Source organism: Trichosurus vulpecula, chromosome 5, assembly GCF_011100635.1.
Source record: "Trichosurus vulpecula isolate mTriVul1 chromosome 5, mTriVul1.pri, whole genome shotgun sequence".
NCBI classification, from domain to species: Eukaryota; Metazoa; Chordata; class Mammalia; order Diprotodontia; family Phalangeridae; genus Trichosurus; species Trichosurus vulpecula.
Window position 1 is genome coordinate 277,352,133 of NC_050577.1, and position 19,184 is coordinate 277,371,316.

At 37.8% G+C, this 19,184-nt stretch overlaps 1 protein-coding gene and 2 non-coding genes across 6 annotated transcripts in view; all 3 read left to right on the forward strand.

Annotated features, from left to right (window-relative positions):
• The window catches only part of KANSL2 (KAT8 regulatory NSL complex subunit 2), a 44,293-nt gene extending 31,545 nt beyond the window's left edge, over positions 1-12,748 (forward strand). Inside the window, exons 9-11 of one of the 4 annotated variants that reach the window (XR_005010470.1) lie at positions 4,412-4,687; positions 8,842-9,066; positions 11,981-12,748. Coding sequence is in view for 1 of the 4 variants with exons in the window: in XM_036759808.1 (XP_036615703.1) it covers positions 8,842-8,961; positions 11,981-12,118 (258 nt within the window). In the remaining 3 variants the exon portion in view is untranslated. The remainder of the gene's footprint in view (positions 1-4,411; positions 4,688-8,841; positions 9,067-11,980) is intronic. The other 3 variants (XR_005010469.1, XR_005010468.1, XM_036759808.1) reach the window with 3 other exon arrangements.
• On the forward strand, positions 7,400-7,535 carry LOC118852479. The gene has a single exon (XR_005010556.1). It is a non-coding gene; the product is annotated as a small nucleolar RNA SNORA2/SNORA34 family (small nucleolar RNA).
• Positions 10,646-10,781, forward strand: LOC118852480. The gene has a single exon (XR_005010557.1). It is a non-coding gene; the product is annotated as a small nucleolar RNA SNORA2/SNORA34 family (small nucleolar RNA).
• Positions 12,749-19,184: the final 6,436 nt, after the last annotated feature.

Here is a 19,184-nt window from a genome sequence, read left to right on the forward strand (position 1 = left end):
TCCCAGAGAGCTATCCTATATGACAAAGAATATTTTTTAAGGAAAAAAAAATGAAAAAGAGGAAGAAGAGAAAAAACAGTTAGCAAAACTGATGACATTGAAAATAGGTGAGAATATATGCAATGTTCCACACCCATGGACCTCAGTTAAATAGTTATTAAGGTCCTTCTGTGTTCCAGGCACTGTGCTATGTGTGGGGGATAAAAAGGCAAAAGACAGTTACTCTTTCAAGGATGTCACAACCTAATGGTCAAACAAATACGTACAAAAATCAGCAATATGCAGGATAAATTGGAGATAATAACAGCAAAGGCACTAGAATTGAGGATTAGACAAGACTTCTATATAAGGTTGAATTTTAGCAGGGACTTGAAGGAATGTGGGGAGGCTAAGAGGTGGAGGTGAGGAGGGAAAACTGTTTCAGGTATGGTAGACTTCCAGTCAAACTGCTTAGAGAAAAAACAGAAGAGTTGGGGAGAGGTGTGTCTTCTCTTATTTCTTCTTTGGAGACATGATTATGTTTTGTAATTTTTCAGCACTCATTTTCAATTCAGTTCATTTACGGTGTTCTTATTATACATATATTGTTTTCCTGGCTCTGCTTAATTCACTCTACATGTTTAAGTCTTTCCATGCTTCTTTGGTTATCGTAACTGCCATTTCTTATAGCACATTCCATTACATCCATGTACCACAGTTTGTTCATCCATTCCCAGTTGATGAACCTTTACATTGTGCTCAATTCTTTGCTACTATAAAAAGTAATGCTACAAATATTTTGGAGTATATGAGGACTTTATCATGATCCTCCTTGGAGTACATGCCTAGTAGTTGAATCTCTGGGTTTGTGTAATTGCATATTGAATGGTTGTACTAAATCACAACTCTACCAAAAATTTATATATACCTTTCTTTCAGCAATCCTTAAAACATTGATTATTCCCTTCTTTTGATTCCTTTTCTTCTTATCCTAGATGTATTAATTTTGTTTGTGCAAGATCTTAACAATTTCATGTAATCAAAAACTTGTCTTTTATCTCTTTATTTTATCTTGTAATTGCTTCTGTCCTTTGGTCAAGAAAACATCTTCTACTTATAGCTATGAAACTTTGAAAGATATATGATTTAAAATTTTTTTATGGTATAATCTTTTATAAAAAAATTCATTAATTTTTAGTTTCAGCATTTACTTCCATAAGATTTTGAGTTCTACATTTTCTCCTGCTCCCTCCCCTCTCCCATCCCCAAGACAATGTGACAGTCTGCAATCTGATATAAGCTCTACATACACATTTGTAATAAACATATTTTCATGGTATGATCTTTAATATTAAGGTCATACATCCAGTTTTGTAGATATTGTAAGAGTCTAAGCCCAGTTCCTGCCAAACTGCTTTCCAGTTTTCTCAGAAATGCTTAATCAGATAGAGAGTTCTTTCCTAATTAATTTATGATTTCAGGTTTATCAGACACTGTGTTAATTGAGTTTTATTATTTTTGATTCTCCCTTTAGTAGGTTCCATTGAGTTACTTCTCTATTTTTTAAGCTAATATCAAGTGGTTTTGCTGATTCCTCTCTCTAGTAACATAGTAATTGCATAATAATCAAATCAGTCAAATATACATTTATTAAGTGCCTACTATCTGCTAGGCATTTTGCTAAGCTCTGGGGATACAAAAAAAGGCAAAAGACAGCCCCTGCTGTCTTTTGTCCGGGAGCTCACAGTCTAATGGGGGAGAAAATAATCAAATGTGTACAAACAAGCCACATACAGCAAAAATGGGACATAATTAAAAGAGGGAAGGTACTATAATTAAAAGGGATTGGGAAAGGCTTCCTGTAGAAAATGGGATTTTGCCAGAGAAGCTAGTAGGTAGAGATGAGGAAGGAGAGCATTTCAGGCATGGGGGATAGCCAGAGAAAATGCCCAGCTGTGAGAGATGGAGTATTTTGTTTGTGGAACAGCAGAGGTCAGTACAGATGAGTATCTAACAGGAAAAATAAGTTAGAAGAAGACTGGAAAAGTTAGGTAGGTTATGAAGGACTTTGATCCTGGAGGTGATAGGGAGCCATTGGAGTTTATTGACTAGGGAAGTGCATTGTCAGACCCATGCTTTGGAAAGATTTTGAGGCAGGCCAACCCACCAGTAGGCTATTGTTAAGTGATGAGGGCCTGTACTAGAGTGGTGGCAGTGTTAGAATGGAGAAGGGGACATATTTCAAGAGATGTTGCAAAGGTGAAATCAATAGGACTTGGCCACAGCTTGGATGTGGGGGTGTGAGAGAGAGTGAATGTGAGGCTGAGTTTGAGGTCTGGAAGGTACTGTTCTTTCCTTATTTCTGCCTTTTAAAATTGTTTTTCTTCGTTTAAAAAAATTACATTTTTATTATACCTAATTTAGTCTTCTACTTGACCCCTACCAGAGAGGCATCCTATAATGAAGAATGAGAAGGGAAAAAAACCAGTTCAGCAAAAACTAACTAGCATATTGAAAAATGCTAAAGTTATCTATAATGTTGGATACATCCAGGAGCCCCTGCACTTCTTATATCTCATCTTTGGGCCCAAACTTGGTTATTATAATTCCATATAATCATTCAATTTTTAAAGCTTTAAATAGCTTAGAACTACACTGAGACTTTTGGAACACCTCGAGTTTTACAATCAGAATGCTTTGTTCAGATTGAACATGTATAAATTGTCCTATTCTTGTTGATCCAGATTAAAATACAGATTAAGAATTAGACAATATTGGAAACAACTATACAATTGCTTCCTAATTATACTTCTTCCTAGGTTCACACTTCCTAAGTTAATCACAATTTTCATTTTTATTATTCTACTTCATTTCTGGTTATTGTTCTTGTTCAGTCATTTCTCAAGCACATAGTCTAGCATCTAGTACATAGTAGTTGCACAATAAATTTTTGTTGATTGCTTAATTGGAACTAAATAGTTCAAGTCTAAGTCTAAATATTTAGACACAGCTATCTTGTTTCCCCTGCATTTCTTGTTATCAAGCTAACCTTCAAATGGTACTCATGGCCTCATCTCAAAGGCCTTTCACCATCCTGGTTTCCCTGTTCTGGATTCTCTGAAGCTTATTTGGTGTTCTTTCTAAAAAATGCTACTCTGAGTTGCACATAACCAAGCAGATGTGATCTGACCTTATTCTGGCCATTATAGAGTGTAATCCTCTAAAATCTCATTATTACTTTTTTTTTTGCTGTTGTACCACATTGAGCTAACAGTCCGTTAAGACCCATAGATCTTTTTCAGATGAACGTCGTTTTGGCCATACTTTCATTATCTTGTATGTGTGAAGTTGACTCTTGGAATCTAAGAATAAGATTTCTACAATTATCCCTCTTAAGTGTCATGTTATTAAAATTGGCCCAGTGTTCTAGCCTCTCAAAAATGATTTGAATCTTGATAGTGTTACCTAATATATTACTTATCTGTCCTAGTTTTGTGTTATTTGAAAATTTGTTAAGGATGCCAATATACCTTTTTATGTAGTCATTGTTAAAAATGTTAAATAGTACAAGGTCTGACACAGATCCCTGTTCTTGACGAAGCCATGCTGGGCCTTCATCTCTTCCCCCCTTAATATTTATTGACATCTTTTTTTTAATATCACTTTTATTTTGAGATACATCCCTCCCTTACCCATTGAGCCATCATTGTACCAAAGATTAAAAAAGAAAAACAATTAGCAAACCAACAGACATTTTCTGTATTTGAAAGTATACAATATTGTATACCTGTAGTCTCCCATCCCTGCAACAAAGGAAGTGAAGTGAATTTTCTAGGGCTGGTATTCAGTTTTTTGTTTTCGTCTTTTCTGTTATACAGTTGTAATTGTCTACATGATTTTTCCGGTGGTTTTTTTTTTTAAATTCAGTCTTCATCAGTTTATACAAACCTTCCAGTGCTTCTCTGAATTCTTTATGTATGTTGTTTCCTTTGTTAAAACGATATTACATTTACATTCACATACCATAATTAGTCATTCCCTAATTTATGGACACGTAGTTTTTTCTCAGCTTTTTGCTATCAGAAAACTGCTGCTATGAATATTTTGGTGTATATGATACTTTCCCATAGGAAAAGAGATTTTTGACCTCCTGTGGGGTGGGGAACCAAAATTTAGTAATCTGGAGCAATCTTTCATATAGTTGTTAATAGTTTGCAGTTGTTAAAAGAACTGTTCATATCCTTTGAATTCATATCTATGGGAGAATGGTTCTTGTAAATTCCAATATATATCTTCAGTATCTAACTCCTATCAGAAATATTTGATGCAAATATTTTTTCGCAGTCAACAGTTTGCTTTCTTATCATACTTGCATTAATTTTGTTCCTGCAAAAGCCTTTTAATTTCATATAATTGAAATTATCTATTTTAGTGACTTAATCCACTCAGCTTTGGAACCACGGCCCTGGGGCAGTGCTGTCCTGATTGGTGAGTCAGTCAATGGCTACGTACATGGCCCATATTATCTAGTGGCCCCAGACTCTAGACCATGCTTCACATCCCATCTGACCGTCCACCCTGGCCATCTCCTTGCCATCTGTCCTGCTGCTGCTCCCTCTGGACCACTGGACCTCCTGAGACCATGCCCTGGGTGACTTAATCCACACAGCTTTGGAACCACCGCTCTGGGGCCATGCTGTTCTGATTGGTGAGTCAGCCAGAACCCAATGCACATGGCCCCTGTATCTATTCTATCTAGCCACGTCTAGATCCCAGATCCAGACCTTGCTTTACATCCCATCCAACCAGTACCCTGGCCATCTTGCCGTGAGAAATGTGTCTCCCTCCCCTCCTTTACTTCTTGCTCTGGTAATAGTAATCAGATCAATTCCTACCATTATTTCTATAAAAGGACATCATTTGACTGTCCTGTGGCTCCACTCACTAACTCTCCCAGACCAAAGCACCTTTCTGTGGCTACTCCCTTCTTGTATGCATTATTTTCCTTGACCAGATTGCAGGCTTCTTGAGGGTAGGGACTGTCCTGCTTTTTTTGTATCCCCAAGCAATGCTTTTGATTTCTTCATTCCTTCATTCTGTTTTGTGATCTTTGTTCTTCCCTGTCCATACCTTTGAAAACTACCCATTTAAAATACCCTTTAAAATCATTCATTCCTTTTTTTTTTAAGTATTCACTAAGCATCTTATTAATAATATATTGTAGAATTTTTCTGGGAATTAAAGTCAGGCTTACTAGCCTGTAGTCTACAGACTGTTCTCTATCTTTTTTGAAAATTAGCATTTTGCTCTCTTGAAATCCAGTGGTACCTCTCCTTCACAGTTTTTCAAAGATCACTAAATGGTGGCTTACCAGCCTTATCTGTGTGTTTTGTCAGTTGCTTTGGACACACTGATTAGAATTTGAAGGTGGCTAAAGGTTAAAAACCTTTACTTATCTTGGATACCAACTCTTAATAGAGTTATTCTATTTTGTTATTTTATTATGTCCTTTCCTGACGAAAGCTCATATTCCTTGGCAGAGAAAATAGAAGCAAAATTAAGAGTTGGGCTATTTTGCATTCTCTCTATAGTTTTATTTTTATCATCCTCTTCACCCCGAGGACCAGTCTTGTAACTTTTTTGATCCCTATCTTTTCTCCAGTATGGCTTCAAAAAAACCATTTTTGCTGTGTGTTTTTTTCACCTACCTTAATATCATTCCGACTTTTAAGTACTGTTCCTTCAGAACTGTGCCATTCTTTTATATTTAACCTGTTATTTATTCTTGCCTTCCATCTTTTGTATGTGTTTTTAAAAAAATCTTAAGTTGGTAAATTCTTGTTCTTTCACATGGATCTTTTTAGGTAGCTCTCCCTTTTTCTCTCATCAGAATTACTTTTCTCTTTGTGTCTTAAAAATTGATGTTTTGGGGTTGGGTTGACTTGCCCTATAAAATTTTAGTCTGTGGGATCCTACCTATCCTTTCTGAACCTTTTGAGATATGTTGTCCAAAAATATAGGATATGTTTTAGACTGTGCCCAATTTCCTTCTGCTCTATTGCAAATTCTAGAATGGTGAGCTTTCATCTCAAGGTTCATTTCCACCAATCCCACCATCATTTCCACCACAGCAACCAATTACTTATTGTTGGTGAGAATCGTATCTAATTGGGATTTGCTTCTTGAATGCTTTTTTCTGTCTCAGTCCTTGTGATTGGTAGTATGCTCTAAAGATAATACTGTTTCTATTGCTGTCTTAATTGATTTTCCCTCTAATACTCTCCACCATGATTCTAACACTCCACTGCTTCCTGAATTTCCTCATGTATTTGCACCACATCTAACGTGTTCTTTTTCTTTTGAATAACATTATGCTTAAAGAATTGTATTCTGGTTATGGTAACTCATTTCCCCAAATTTCAGTGCTATCTCTGAGATCAAATATGACCTCTTATGTTTGTCTCCCTAGTAATTTTTTTATTACTCATACTTTTTTTTTTTTTCATCTGTGTACAGGTTTAATTGCTGGCATCTTTCTTAGGTTTTTGGGTGTGCAATTCTTACATATTGGCTATTCTTTATGGTATCTAATTAAAAGATACCATAGTGAGCCTGTTTTCTCTGTTTCTTTTTAGTATAAACCATTGTGCAAAATGACATAGATCTGTAAGCTTCCAAGCAACTACATTTTTACCAGCACAGTTTGACCTTTTTGAGTATGTTCCATTCCTGGCTGTTCTGGTTCTTATTTTTCAGTGATATGCTAGGGCACACTTGGAAAAAAGCAGGAGAAAACTTCTGTCAATTTATCTAAATCATAAAGCCAACATTTCATTATATATCATTCACTAGCTGAAATGCTGGGAGTCCACATCTTTAGCAAAGTGACTTCCGAGAGCTAAAAGAATTAAAAATTGAAAGAAAGTGGTTCTTTTAAAATCATTTGGGACAAGAAATTAGAAAATGCTTCTCCCTTCTTTGCAGAGGTGGATGACTATGGCTATCAAACATTGCATATACTATCAATCGTAATATGCTGATTAGTTTCGCTGAAATGCTTTCTCCCCCTTATTTGTTACAAGGGATTGGCTCACTGGGTATTTGAGCACAGAGGAGTATATTCAGAAATGAAGGTGATGTAAAATCAAAGACCAAAAAGCAAAAATAAAGAAAGAGAAAACAACAACAGTGACAAAATAAAGCTACCTGAGATAGAGTATAGCAATTCATGACAGAACTGGAACATTACATTTTGAGGGACTAGGGATACAGGCTGATTATAAAGATAAGAAATCCTTAGTTTGTTTCTGGCTTTCACCATATGAAGGGAAAAAAAATTAGTATTATAACAGAAATCCTCGGAAAACAGTACCAAATAAATTTTCTTCTTTTAATATCTGAGCTTTTGCAATGCTTGTGACAGGCCCTGAATCAAGACCAGTGGTTTGTTGTAACTGTTGGTTTCAAACAGGAGCCTAGAAGACTGTCTTCCTATGGTCTGTTGGTCATTCTATATCTTAAGTGGGGAATGACCAGTTCAGTTGGAAGAAACAAAATCTGTGGAAAGTGTTTGTATCAAGATTAAATGTGGGACTTAAATCCTAGCTTGATAAGGGAGTTATATAATTTAATTAAGCAAACATTTATTCTTATGCAGAGTGACATCTATCAGGCATATAGAAGAAATACTGCTTTTGTTAACATCATTAAGGCAATGTGATATAACTATTTTAAAATTTCTTTTGCATATTTTCCCCTAAACTTGCTCCTCTTTCTCACTCCACAGTTTTTATCTTAATAGGACTACCCAGTTGCCTGTTTTAAAACCTGAGTTTTGAATTAAGAATCTTTTGATTCTTGTTCACATATCTAATCAATTACCTAATCTTTTCATTTTGACCTAATAACTCTTGCATCGGCCACCTTCCTCTCTTTCTGCTGCCACCAACACCAGTATAGGAGGACCTCATTACTCATCCACCTTGGCTTACTTCAGTAACTTCTTAATTTGTCTTTTTCCCTTCTATTCTCTCCTCGTCAGGTATTTTTCTTTGGTCATTGTTTTTTCTGTTCCCCACTAAGTATCCTTGTTACACCTCTGTAACCTCCATATCTTATCTTGCCATTTTTATTTCATACTTTTCTCTGTACCATCCCATCTACATACCCCTTCTTCTCTACCTCCATTTCTTTTGCTTATGCTTTTTTCTGTGCCAGTCATTTTCTCCTTACTATGCTGCATGGCTATTGATTTTCTACCCATAGAAGCTCAAATGGCATTTCCTTTAGGAAGCCTTTCCTTCCCTCCACCTTTCACCAAAGTTAGTAATTCACCTTGATCTCACTTCACACTTTATTTTTATCTCTTCAGTACACTTAGGCATTCTTTTGTACTATAATGTTTGTGTTTGTGTCATCTAATAAGTCCTCTGGACAAGGATTGTCATTATTCCTGTAAACTTTGAGTCTTGCCTATCACCAAGGAAGGGATACATGTAGGGCACTTAATACATGTCTCTTGAATTGAGTATTTGTAAAATGTATATAACTTGAGCAAAATCATAAATTAGAAAAGGCAATTCAGTGTCTAATCTACAGTACTTCCTGATTTTCTTCCTTTTAGCTTTTTGGTCATTTTATTGTTGATTTCCGTTTTTGCTGGGTTGGGAAGAGGAATCAATATGGAGTCAGCGGGAGGTAGATTTTTAATAAATTCTATTTCTTTTTGAAAAATAGAGTCAGTGAGAGTAATTAGGAGTTGACTACAGTTGGTTAAAATGAGGTTATTCTATCCCCTCTAGATGGTATCAGTTCTCATTTTACTGATAGACTTGTCTGTGGTATTTTTTTTCCCTCTCCTAGGACTTGGATGTGGTGGGTGATGGAATGCAGTGCCCTCCTTCTCCCTTGCTCTTTGACCCTTCACTAACCCTGGAGGATCATTCAATCAAAGACATTGCTGAAGCTCCTGTGGATATTCTGGCAAGTGAAGAACACCCTTAGCTAGGTGTCCCAAATGCAGTAACACAGCCAGGCAAAGCGTTTTCTGCTGGCCAGCCTGTACCTTGGGGAGTGGGAATATCACAGGTAGAGTACAAAGCCACCTAAAATGAATTTTACCGTATTAATTATACTTGCCTTTCTAATCAGTTATTTGGTCCAGAAGCCTTTATTAAGTTCCTAAGACATCCCAAACACCGTGCTAGACATTGGGAATCCAAAGACAAAAATGAAACAGTTGTTCTATGATCTTCTCAAAGACTTTATAATCATAAAACTTTTTTTTGTGTGTGTCTCTTTAGCTGGGTTACCTTTCTTTAGTCATCTAGAGACTCCTGGATTTATAAGCCCTGGATTTTTTTCCACCTTTTACCTTTTAAGGGCAGGTAACTAGATGGTATAGTGGATAGTGTGTTGTTCTTTGAGTCAGGAACACCTGAACTCATATCCTGCCTCCAACTCTTTTTAATTCTGTGAATCTGGTCAAGTCTTAACTTTTCTCAGCCTCAGTTTTCTCATCTGTAAAATGGGGCTGATAATATCACCAGCCACACTGAGTCATTGTGAAGATCAAATGAGATTATGTGTAAGGTGTTTTGCAAGCCTTAAACTTTAAAACTTTATAAATATTATTGTTGTTTAATTTGCTTAATATAGAAATAACAACAATGGGAAAGATCCAGTACTGATTCATTAATTAGCAAGCATTTATTAAGCACCAGGCACTGATGATGAAGGTTAGCAGTAGTATGTAATGTGATCTTTCTCCAGTTTTTAAGCCTTTGATAGAAAGTATACAATAGCTAGAAATTTTGTTGTTTTCAGGCAGGAGTCTAGAGGAACGTCTTTCTGTTTTAGAACTTTAAGAGGGAAAGTGGGTTAATTTGGAAGAAACTGCAAAGTGGTGTGAGTGCTATTATGGGATATTGAAAAAAATCAGTTTTCAATAAACAAGCTTTATTAACACCTAAATGTATTGGAATTGAAGAATAACTTGAACCAAACTGCATTAATTAACATAGTGAGGTTTTTTTATACATAAGGTAAAGAAGATATAGATAGGATGAACGTTTTTATTTTAAGATAAGATTACAACAAAATTTTTACATCATTTGATGTACCTGCCTACTATATATCCAGTACTGTGCTGAGCCCTGGACATATAAAGACAGACAATAGTCTCTGTCCTCAAGGAGCTTACGGTCTTTTTTCTTTTTGGAGGGGGGAAGGCAGGGCAGTTGGGGTTAAGTGACTTGCCTAAGGTCACACAGCTAGTAAGTGTTGATTAGTTTTGCTGAAATGCTTTCTCCCCCTTATTTGTTACAAGGGATTGACTCACTGGGTATTTGAGCACAGAGGAGTATATTCAGAAATGAAGGTGATGTAAAATCAAAGACCAAAAAGCAAAAATAAAGAAAGAGAAAACAACAACAGTGACAAAATAAAGCTACCTGAGATAGAGTATAGCAATTCATGACAGAACTGGAACATTACATTTTGAGGGACTAGGGATACAGGCTGATTATAAAGATAAGAAATCCTTAGTTTGTTTCTGGCTTTCACCATATGAAGGGAAAAAAAAATTAGTATTATAACAGAAATCCTCGGAAAACAGTACCAAATAAATTTTCTTCTTTTAATATCTGAGCTTTTGCAATGCTTGTGACAGGCCCTGAATCAAGACCAGTGGTTTGTTGTAACTGTTGGTTTCAAACAGGAGCCTAGAAGAATGTCTCCCTATGGTCTGTTGGTCATTCTATATCTTAAGTGGGGAATGACCAGTTCAGTTGGAAGAAACAAAATCTGTGTGTCAGGTGTCTGAAGCCAAATTTGAACTCAGGTCCTCTTGACTCCAGGGCCAGTGCTCTGCTCACTGAGCCACCTAGCTGCCTTGCTTAACAGTCTTATCAAAGGAGACAACGGGTCATATAGATATATATATATATATATATATATATATATAACTTATATAACTTATAAACTATAAGTATATATAGATATAAGATAAATTTTGATGGGGGAACATGTTAACAGTTGGGAGGATCAGAGGAAGTCTTGCATAGAAACTAGTATTTGAGCTGAACTTTCAAAGAAGCAAGCAGTTCTCTGCACAAGGGCTCTACATCTGTCTGATGGTGAAGCAAAAAATTAAGGAAGGAATGCAGAAGTATTTATTAAGTGCCTATTATGTGCCAGGCACTGTTTTAAATGCTGTGGATACAGATATAAAAGCAAGACTGTCCTTGCCTTCCAGGGGAGATGGTGACTTTAGAAGGGTAGAGTTATAGAAGGCACATGGGTAGTGAGTGGGACAATTGAGAAGCTGATTGACTTTCGAGAAGCAAAGGTAATATTTATTTTATTACTCTTTCCAGAGTACGAAAGGTAGGAAGTAAGGAGAAACAATGTGTCTGATGGTATGGCAGGAAGATAGCTGAAGTGAAGCATGGTTTAGATCAGGGGTGGGAAATCTGTAGCCTCGAGGTCACATGTGACCCTCTAGGTCCTTAAGTGTGGTCTTTTGATTGAATTCAAACTTCACAGAACAAATCCCCTTAATAAAAGGATTTGTTCTGTAAAACTTAGATTCAGTCAAAAGGCCACACCCAAGGACCTAGAAGGCCACATAGGGCCTTGAGGCCACAGGTTCCCCACCCTTGGTAGGTTCTGGGGCTTGCTGGACATAGTTTAAGTGGGCTTTTCTTAGCAGGACAATATTCTATGGTAGGAATTCCAAAGTTCAGTGACTTAGTTCCTCCAGATCATTGTCTGTGAAGATTAGATCTGAAGGGTGTAGCAGCAGTGGTGGTATGACAGGAAAATGGCTAGAATGGTAGTCAGGAGGTATAAGGGCTAGGGGTACAGATTGGGTAGGGAATATATTCTGAGAATATTGGCACAGGACATTTTGCTCTTTTTGTTATTTATTAGCTTCAGTAAGTTAATTTTCTACCTCATTTAGGGACTGAATTCTTAACCAAGATATTGTTTCTTTTAACAGAACCAAGTACAGGTTGCAGTAGGTGTGCCCAGGCCACAGGGATCCCGAAAACCTGAAGAAACCACAGTTTCTGCACCATTACCTGGAAGTGGAGTGGTTGCCACCAATGGGAAGCCAGAACATATTTCTGTCAGCTGATAGTTGCTACTGAGAAGAAATTGACTTTGGGAGAGGTCGAATTCTTCATTTCCCTAAGAAAAATTTGACTGTTCCTCACCAGAAGAGAGGGACCCAGGCTGACTTTTTTCCCCCTCTGGGCAGCTAAGCTGTATAGTGAATCATAAAGCCAAATTGTTCTGAGAATAGAGCAATAACTGTCTCAGCTGTGGGATACTCTTTAAATTGAGCAAGATGTATGTAATACTACCTGTTGGGGATCAGTTAATAAGTTTGTGTCTAAGGGGAAGAAAATATCTTAATGGAATTCTAAAACGTTGACCAGGAAACCAGCTGGCATGACTTCTGAAACTGGAAACTGGTTATCCAGTAGCCTGTGTTTTCCTAGCTCCTCTTGATCTTTCACCAAAGTGGAATGCTAAACCGGGCATGTCCTACTCACTCCACCCCAAAAGGACTTCAGGCGTGGACAGTCTGCAGGCTCGAACCCTTGTTAACCTTCTAGCTTCCTGCTTTTAACCAGTCTAGAGTTCTGTAGCGGTCACCTTATGTAAGATAAAATATAAATTTTCTGTACAGAATTTCTATCAAATGATCTAAAACAAAAAGAAAGAAAATGTACTGAAAATGAAAAAGTCTTATCACTTGGAATGAGAGTTGTGGATTTAGTTGAATAATTCTATATTTGAGAGGGCCATATCTGTGATGGAAAAAGGAGTACTGGCATATGGCCTTGGTGAGAATCTTTTACGTTACAGAGAATTCTAAATACTCATCTTGTAAACCTGTTTACTTACACACACACTCTCACCCTCTCTCCCCCTCCCCCTGCTCCTCCTCCTCCCTCTCCCTCCCTCTGACAGGATCAGGTCTTCACGTAAATAAAATACTTAAACTGCTTTGGGTTGGGAAAGGCTATGGGGACATCGGTCTGGGGATCTATTGAGAATGTCACAGTGTTAGAAAAAGTTACTAAAACAAAAAAGTGTATGTTGCCAGGGAAGAGACAACATAATTATTTTCCCTTCCTTTTTATGGTATCTACCTGCTGGGGTCCTCCTTGCTTAATTCTAAGTCTCTATAGCCCATAGATGTTAATGACAGTTGCCAAAAGACATTGTTTGAAGAGATGTAGTTCCAGAGTAAATGAGGTTCTTCCCTTTTCCCCTCACCCTTTGTCTCCAATTCATGGAACAGGTGAGGAACCTGCAGCCTTGAGGCCCCGTGTGGCTCTTTGAATCCAAACTTCACAGAACAGATTTTCTTAGTAAAAGGATTTGTTCTGAAAACTTGGTCTCAGTCAAAAGGTTTCACCCGAGGACCTAGAAGGCCCTGGGTTCCCTATATATGGTTCTCTGTTGTAATGCTGTGTATGCATATCGGGGAGTTTCTGACTAAATCTGTTCCAGCCTTAAATCTAATTCTGAATTTATTTTAACCCCATCTCTGACCAATTTTGGAATTAATAATCCAAATCTAAAACTTTTCATTTTCCTTTTAGGATTCCAAGTTATGTCCCAGCCACTGTCTTTTATAGCTTAGCCTATTTAAAAAATTGAAAATGGAGGCAAAGACTAAGACGACTTTGGCATTTAAATACATTTTTTCTCGGTCACTTTTTTTTTTTCTGTTTGTATGAAATGCTGTGAGTGGCCCTGCTTATCACTGTATCCATGCAGAAGTTCTCAAGTTGACATTTATCTTCGGAGAACCATTCCCATTCCTTGCCAACATAAATAACTTGGCATCTTCTACTTTTAAATCTATCTCACTTTCTAATCTTGGAAATCCTCATTGGATCTACTATCCTTTCCAAAAACTTACTTTATTCCTTCCTGGAGAACTGTTCACATCTTTTTTGTTTCATTTAACTTCTATCCATTTGCTATCTCAAGTCAGCAAGCAAAGTGCCTGGCATGTAGTAAATGTTTAATAAATATTGGGTGATTTGAGAAATCTGACTTTGATCCCAGTTACTTCATTGACCTATGCTGAAGTGCAGTGCCCCCACCCAGTTTGTCTGGTTAATTTGGCCAAACCTAAAATGTTTCCTTGACCTTTTTGGTGACATTGCCAGAAACTATTGATTATCCTCATCCTAAGGCAGCTGTGATGTGGAGAGGCTGGATTTGGGAATCTGGAGACCTGTGTTTAAAGCCTGGCAACGTAATCACAGGCAAATGACAACCTTTCTGAGCTTCACGTTATGCATCTATTTAATAAGGATAACATTCTACCTTCCTTATAGGCTTCTTGTGAAGAAAGCATTTTGTAAATACTGAAGTACTATCCATTAATATTTGTAATTATGCTAGGTTTTCTAACTTGGACAAATTATTCTACTGATTCTAGCTCTCATTCTCTTATTTCATGACTTTTAACCCAATTTATATCTTTTATCCCCACAATATCCTTAGTACAGACTCAGTTTGTATACTGAAATTATCTTAAGTTTCAGACAATAGCACTAGAACTATAGAATCATTTTTTAGTTCTTCCATCATTTGTCTCCAGTATCTATGGATTACCTCATCAGAGTGATGGGGTAATCTGAGCACTCGTTTTCAAGTCAAAAAATCAAAAAAGGTATCAATCCTAGCTCTGCTATTTACTTATTAGCTGAGTGCAATTGGGCAAATTAATTCACCTTTTTTGGGCCTCAGTTTTCTCATCTGTAAAATGAGTTTGCATTAGATCTCTGAAGACCCCTTCTAGCTCTTGATCCCATAGGACTCTGGATTCTATGACCTAGGTTCACCTCTTCCAATTAATTTTCTTTTTTTTTTAATTTAAATTTATTTATTTAACATATTTGGTTTTCAGCATTGATTTTCACAACAGTTTGAATTACAAATTTTCTCCCCATTTCTACCCTCCCCTCCACTCCAAGATGGCTTATATTCTGGTTGCCCTGTTCCCCAGTCAGCCCTCCCATCTATCACCCCCCTCCCCTCTCATCCCCTTTTCCCTTCCTTTCTTGTAGGGCAAGATAAATTTCTACGCCCCATTGCCTGTGTATCTTATTTTTTAGTTGCATGCAAAAACTTTTTTTGTTTTTGAACATCTGATTTTAAAACTTTGAGTTCCATATTCTCTCCCCTCTTCCCTTCCCACCCACCCTCCCTAAGAAGTCGAGCAATTCAACCTAGGCCACACATGTATCATTATGTATAACCCTTCCACAATACTCATGTTGTGAAAGGCTAACTACATTTTGCTCCTTCCCAACCCATCCCGCTTTATTGAATTTTCTCCCTTGACCCTGTCCCCTTTCCAAAGTGTTTGTTTTGATTACCTCCACCCACATCTGCCCTCCCCTCCATCATCCTCCCCCTTTTATTTTTTTTTTATCTTCCGCCCTCTTCTTTCCTGTGGGGTAAGATACCCAACTGAGTATGTATGGTATTCCCCCTCAGGCCAAATCTGATGAGAGCAAGGTTCACTCATTCCCCCCTCACTTGCCCTCTCCCCTCCTCCCACAGAACTGCTTCCTCTTGCCACCTTTATGCGAGATAATCCACCCCATTCTATCTCTCCCTATCTCCCTCTCTCAGTATGTTGCTCTCTCATCCCTTAATTTCATTTTCTTTCAGATATCTTCCCTTCATCTTCAACTCACCCTGTGTCTGCTCTCTCTTTTACATATATATATATACACGCATATATAAAAACACACATATATATACACATACATACATATACACATAGATATATACATACATACACGTTCACTTATATACATAAACATATATATATATATATATATGCATATTCCCTTCAACTACCCTAATACTGAGGTCTCATGAATCATACACATCATCTTTCCATGTAGGAATGTAAACAAAACAGTTCAACTTTAGTAAGTCCCTTGCAATTTCCGTTTCTTGATTACCTTTTCATGCTTCTCTTGATTCTTGTGTTTGAAAGTCAAATTTTCTATTCAGTTCCGGTCTTTTCACTGAGAAAGCTTGGAAGTCCTCTATTTTACTGAAAATCCATATTTTGCCTTGGAACATGATACTCAGTTTTGCTGGGTAGGTGATTCTAGGTTTTAATCCTAGCTCCATTGACCTCCGGAATATCGCATTCCAAGCCCTTCGATCTCTTAATGTAGAAGCTGCCAGATCTTGGGTTATTCTGATTGGGTTTCCACAAAACTCAAATTGTTTCTTTCTGGCAGCTTGCAGTATTTTCTCCTTGATCTGGGAGCTCTGGAATTTGTCAACAATATTCCTAGGAGATTTTGGGATCTATTTGAGGTGGCGATCGATGGATTCTTTCAATTTCTATTTTGCCCTGTGGCTCTAGAATATCAGGGCAGTTCTCCTTGATAATTTCTTGAAAGATGGTATCTAGGCTCTTCTTTTGATCATGGCTTTCAGGTAGTCCAATAATTTTTAAATTATCTCTCCTGGATCTATTTTCCAGGTCAGTGGTTTTTCCAAGGAGATATTTCACATTGTCTTCCATTTTTTCATTCCTTTGGTTCTGTTTTATAATATCCTGATTTCTCATAAAGTCACTAGCTTCCACTTGCTCCAATCTAATTTTTAAAGTAGTATTTTCTTCAGTGGTCTTTTTGACCTCCTTTTCCATTTGGCTAATTCTGCCTTTCAAGGCATTCTTCTCATTGGCTTTTTGGAGCTCTTTTGCCATTTGAGTTAGTCTGTTTTTTAAGGTGTTGTTTGCTTCAGTGTATTTTTCAGTATTTTTTTGGGTCTCCTTTAGCAAGTCATTGACTTGTTTTTCATGGTTTTCTTGCAACCTTCTCATTTCTCTTCCCAATTTTTCCTCTACTTCTCTAACTTGCTTTTCCAAATCCTTTTTGAGTTCTTCTATGGCTTGGGGCCAGTTCATGTTTTTCTTGGAGGCTTTTGTTGTAGGCTCTATGACTTTGTTGTCTTCTTTAGGCTGTATGTTTTGGTCTTCTTTGTCACCAAAGAAAGAATCCAAAGTCTGAGACTGAATCTGGGCGTGTTTTCGCTGCCTGGCCATATTCCCAACCAACTAACTTGACCCTTGAGTTTTTCAGTGGGGTATGACTGCTTGTAGACTAACGAGTTCTATGTTCCATGTTTGGGGGGGGAGGTGCCAGCTCTGTCAGACCCGCACTGCTCCTTCCCCAAGAACCCCCAGTCCAGACCGGGCTTAGACCTTCAGCAGGCTGTTGCACTCCTGCTCTGATCCGCCACTTAATTCCTCCCACCAGGTGGGCCTGGAGCGGGAAGTAACAACAGCTGTAGCTGCCCCACCTCCGCTACCCCCGGGGCTGGAAGCCGAACCGCGAACTCCTTCCACTCCCGCAGCTTTTCCCACTAACCTTCTCCGCAGTCTTTGGTGTTTGTGGGTTGAGGGGTCTCGTAACTGCCGCAGCTCACATATTCAGGGCGCTAGGACCTCCTCCGCCCGGCTTCTGGTCTGGATGGTCCACGCCGCTCAGGCTGGGCTCTGCTCCACTTCGTTCCCAGCTCCCAGCTCCGTGTGGAATAAACTTCACCCAGAGACCATCCAGGCTGTCCTGGGCTGGACCCCTGCTTCCCTCTGCTGTTCTGTGGGTTCTGCCGTTCTAGAATTGGTTCAGAGCCATTTTTTTATAGGTTTTTGGAGGGACTCGGGTACAGAGCTCACTCTAGTCCCTGCTTACCAGCCGCCATCTTGGCTCCACCCCCCAATTCATTTTCATAGCCACTTACCATCATTATTCTATATGTGGATTTCAAACATCTTCAATTAGTCCATATTCTGAAAGCAAATCTATTTAACCTTCCCTTTCCCTGACATATTTTTACTTTGGAATCTTTATTAGCCTATAATTACCTTCTATCTTCTCTATGCCAAAATGTATTCTGTCCTTGTTTACCAAACTGTCATACTGCCGTGCTTGTAGAAAATGTGAAGCATGTGGCCTAGGTGATAATAGCTGACATTTATATGATGCTCTGGTTTGCAAAGTGCTTTCAATTTATTATCTCATTTTAAAGGGAAAGTTAAGATAGAAGGGTTAAGTAATTTTCCCAGCATCATAGAAGATACAAATCACATTTCTCTCATCTCACTTTGCTCCATAAATATGCCCAGAAATACAGTAAGGGAACATAAGTGCTACCAAGTGGTAGGCCCTTGGATGATAGCAATTAGGTAGATTTGGAATGGGTTGGATGATAGATTCCAAAGACTAAGACATCAAGGACTTGATGCCAACTTGGAGTTCTCTAGTAGTGTGCCCTAGAGATCTGTTAAGACCTTATGCTATTTTAACAATTTTGAGCAATGACTTGGATAGTGACATAAAATATGTGCAGTGGTCAAATTTGATTTCCTATGATCCTGTGAAACTAAGCTTGGAAAGATATCCAACATGGATGACATCTAAAACTGGAAAAAATCTTAACAGGCTAAAATAACGAGCCAAATTTTAGTTATACATTTTACAGGTTTTGAAAGGCATGTTAATATACTTATGGAAACTGTATGTGTGGGTATACACAGATACACATATACATATATATTACATAAATGCTCTTTAGATTATTTTCAAAGAATTTAGGTTTTTTTTGTCCCTACTCTGATTTGATGTTTGTGGGTTTTCATCCTAATCCTTGCTGTATGGGCATTGCAGAGATAGGTCAAGTATTCTTCTGTGCTCTTTCCCATGACAACCAATTGATTTTCAATATTTGTTGATTGACATTCAACATTCACTTGTTGCTTTGGAGCTAATGGAGGAGGTTCATGTTTGGACCTGGTATAAGTTATGTCCTGACCTGTTGGTTCAACAGACATTTTACCAGTTACAGAGAAACCTTAAATCTATTTCTCAGACACTTAGGCCTTTAGAAGAAATAATGGTTCCTTTTCGCCATTATTGCATACCTTCCCTGTTATCTTTTTCTCTAGGGAATGGTACTAGGATGTTACTTGGAACCTGCAGCATTCTGCATCTGGGCAGTGGGGATCCTGGATCCAAATAAAGAGTTAAAATTAGTCCAGGGTATATATTAAGAACATCTATTATGAAAATTTCTACAGTGACTTCAAATTTCTAAAAATTGGAATTAAGGGGGTTCCAGTGCCAATCGCAAATTCG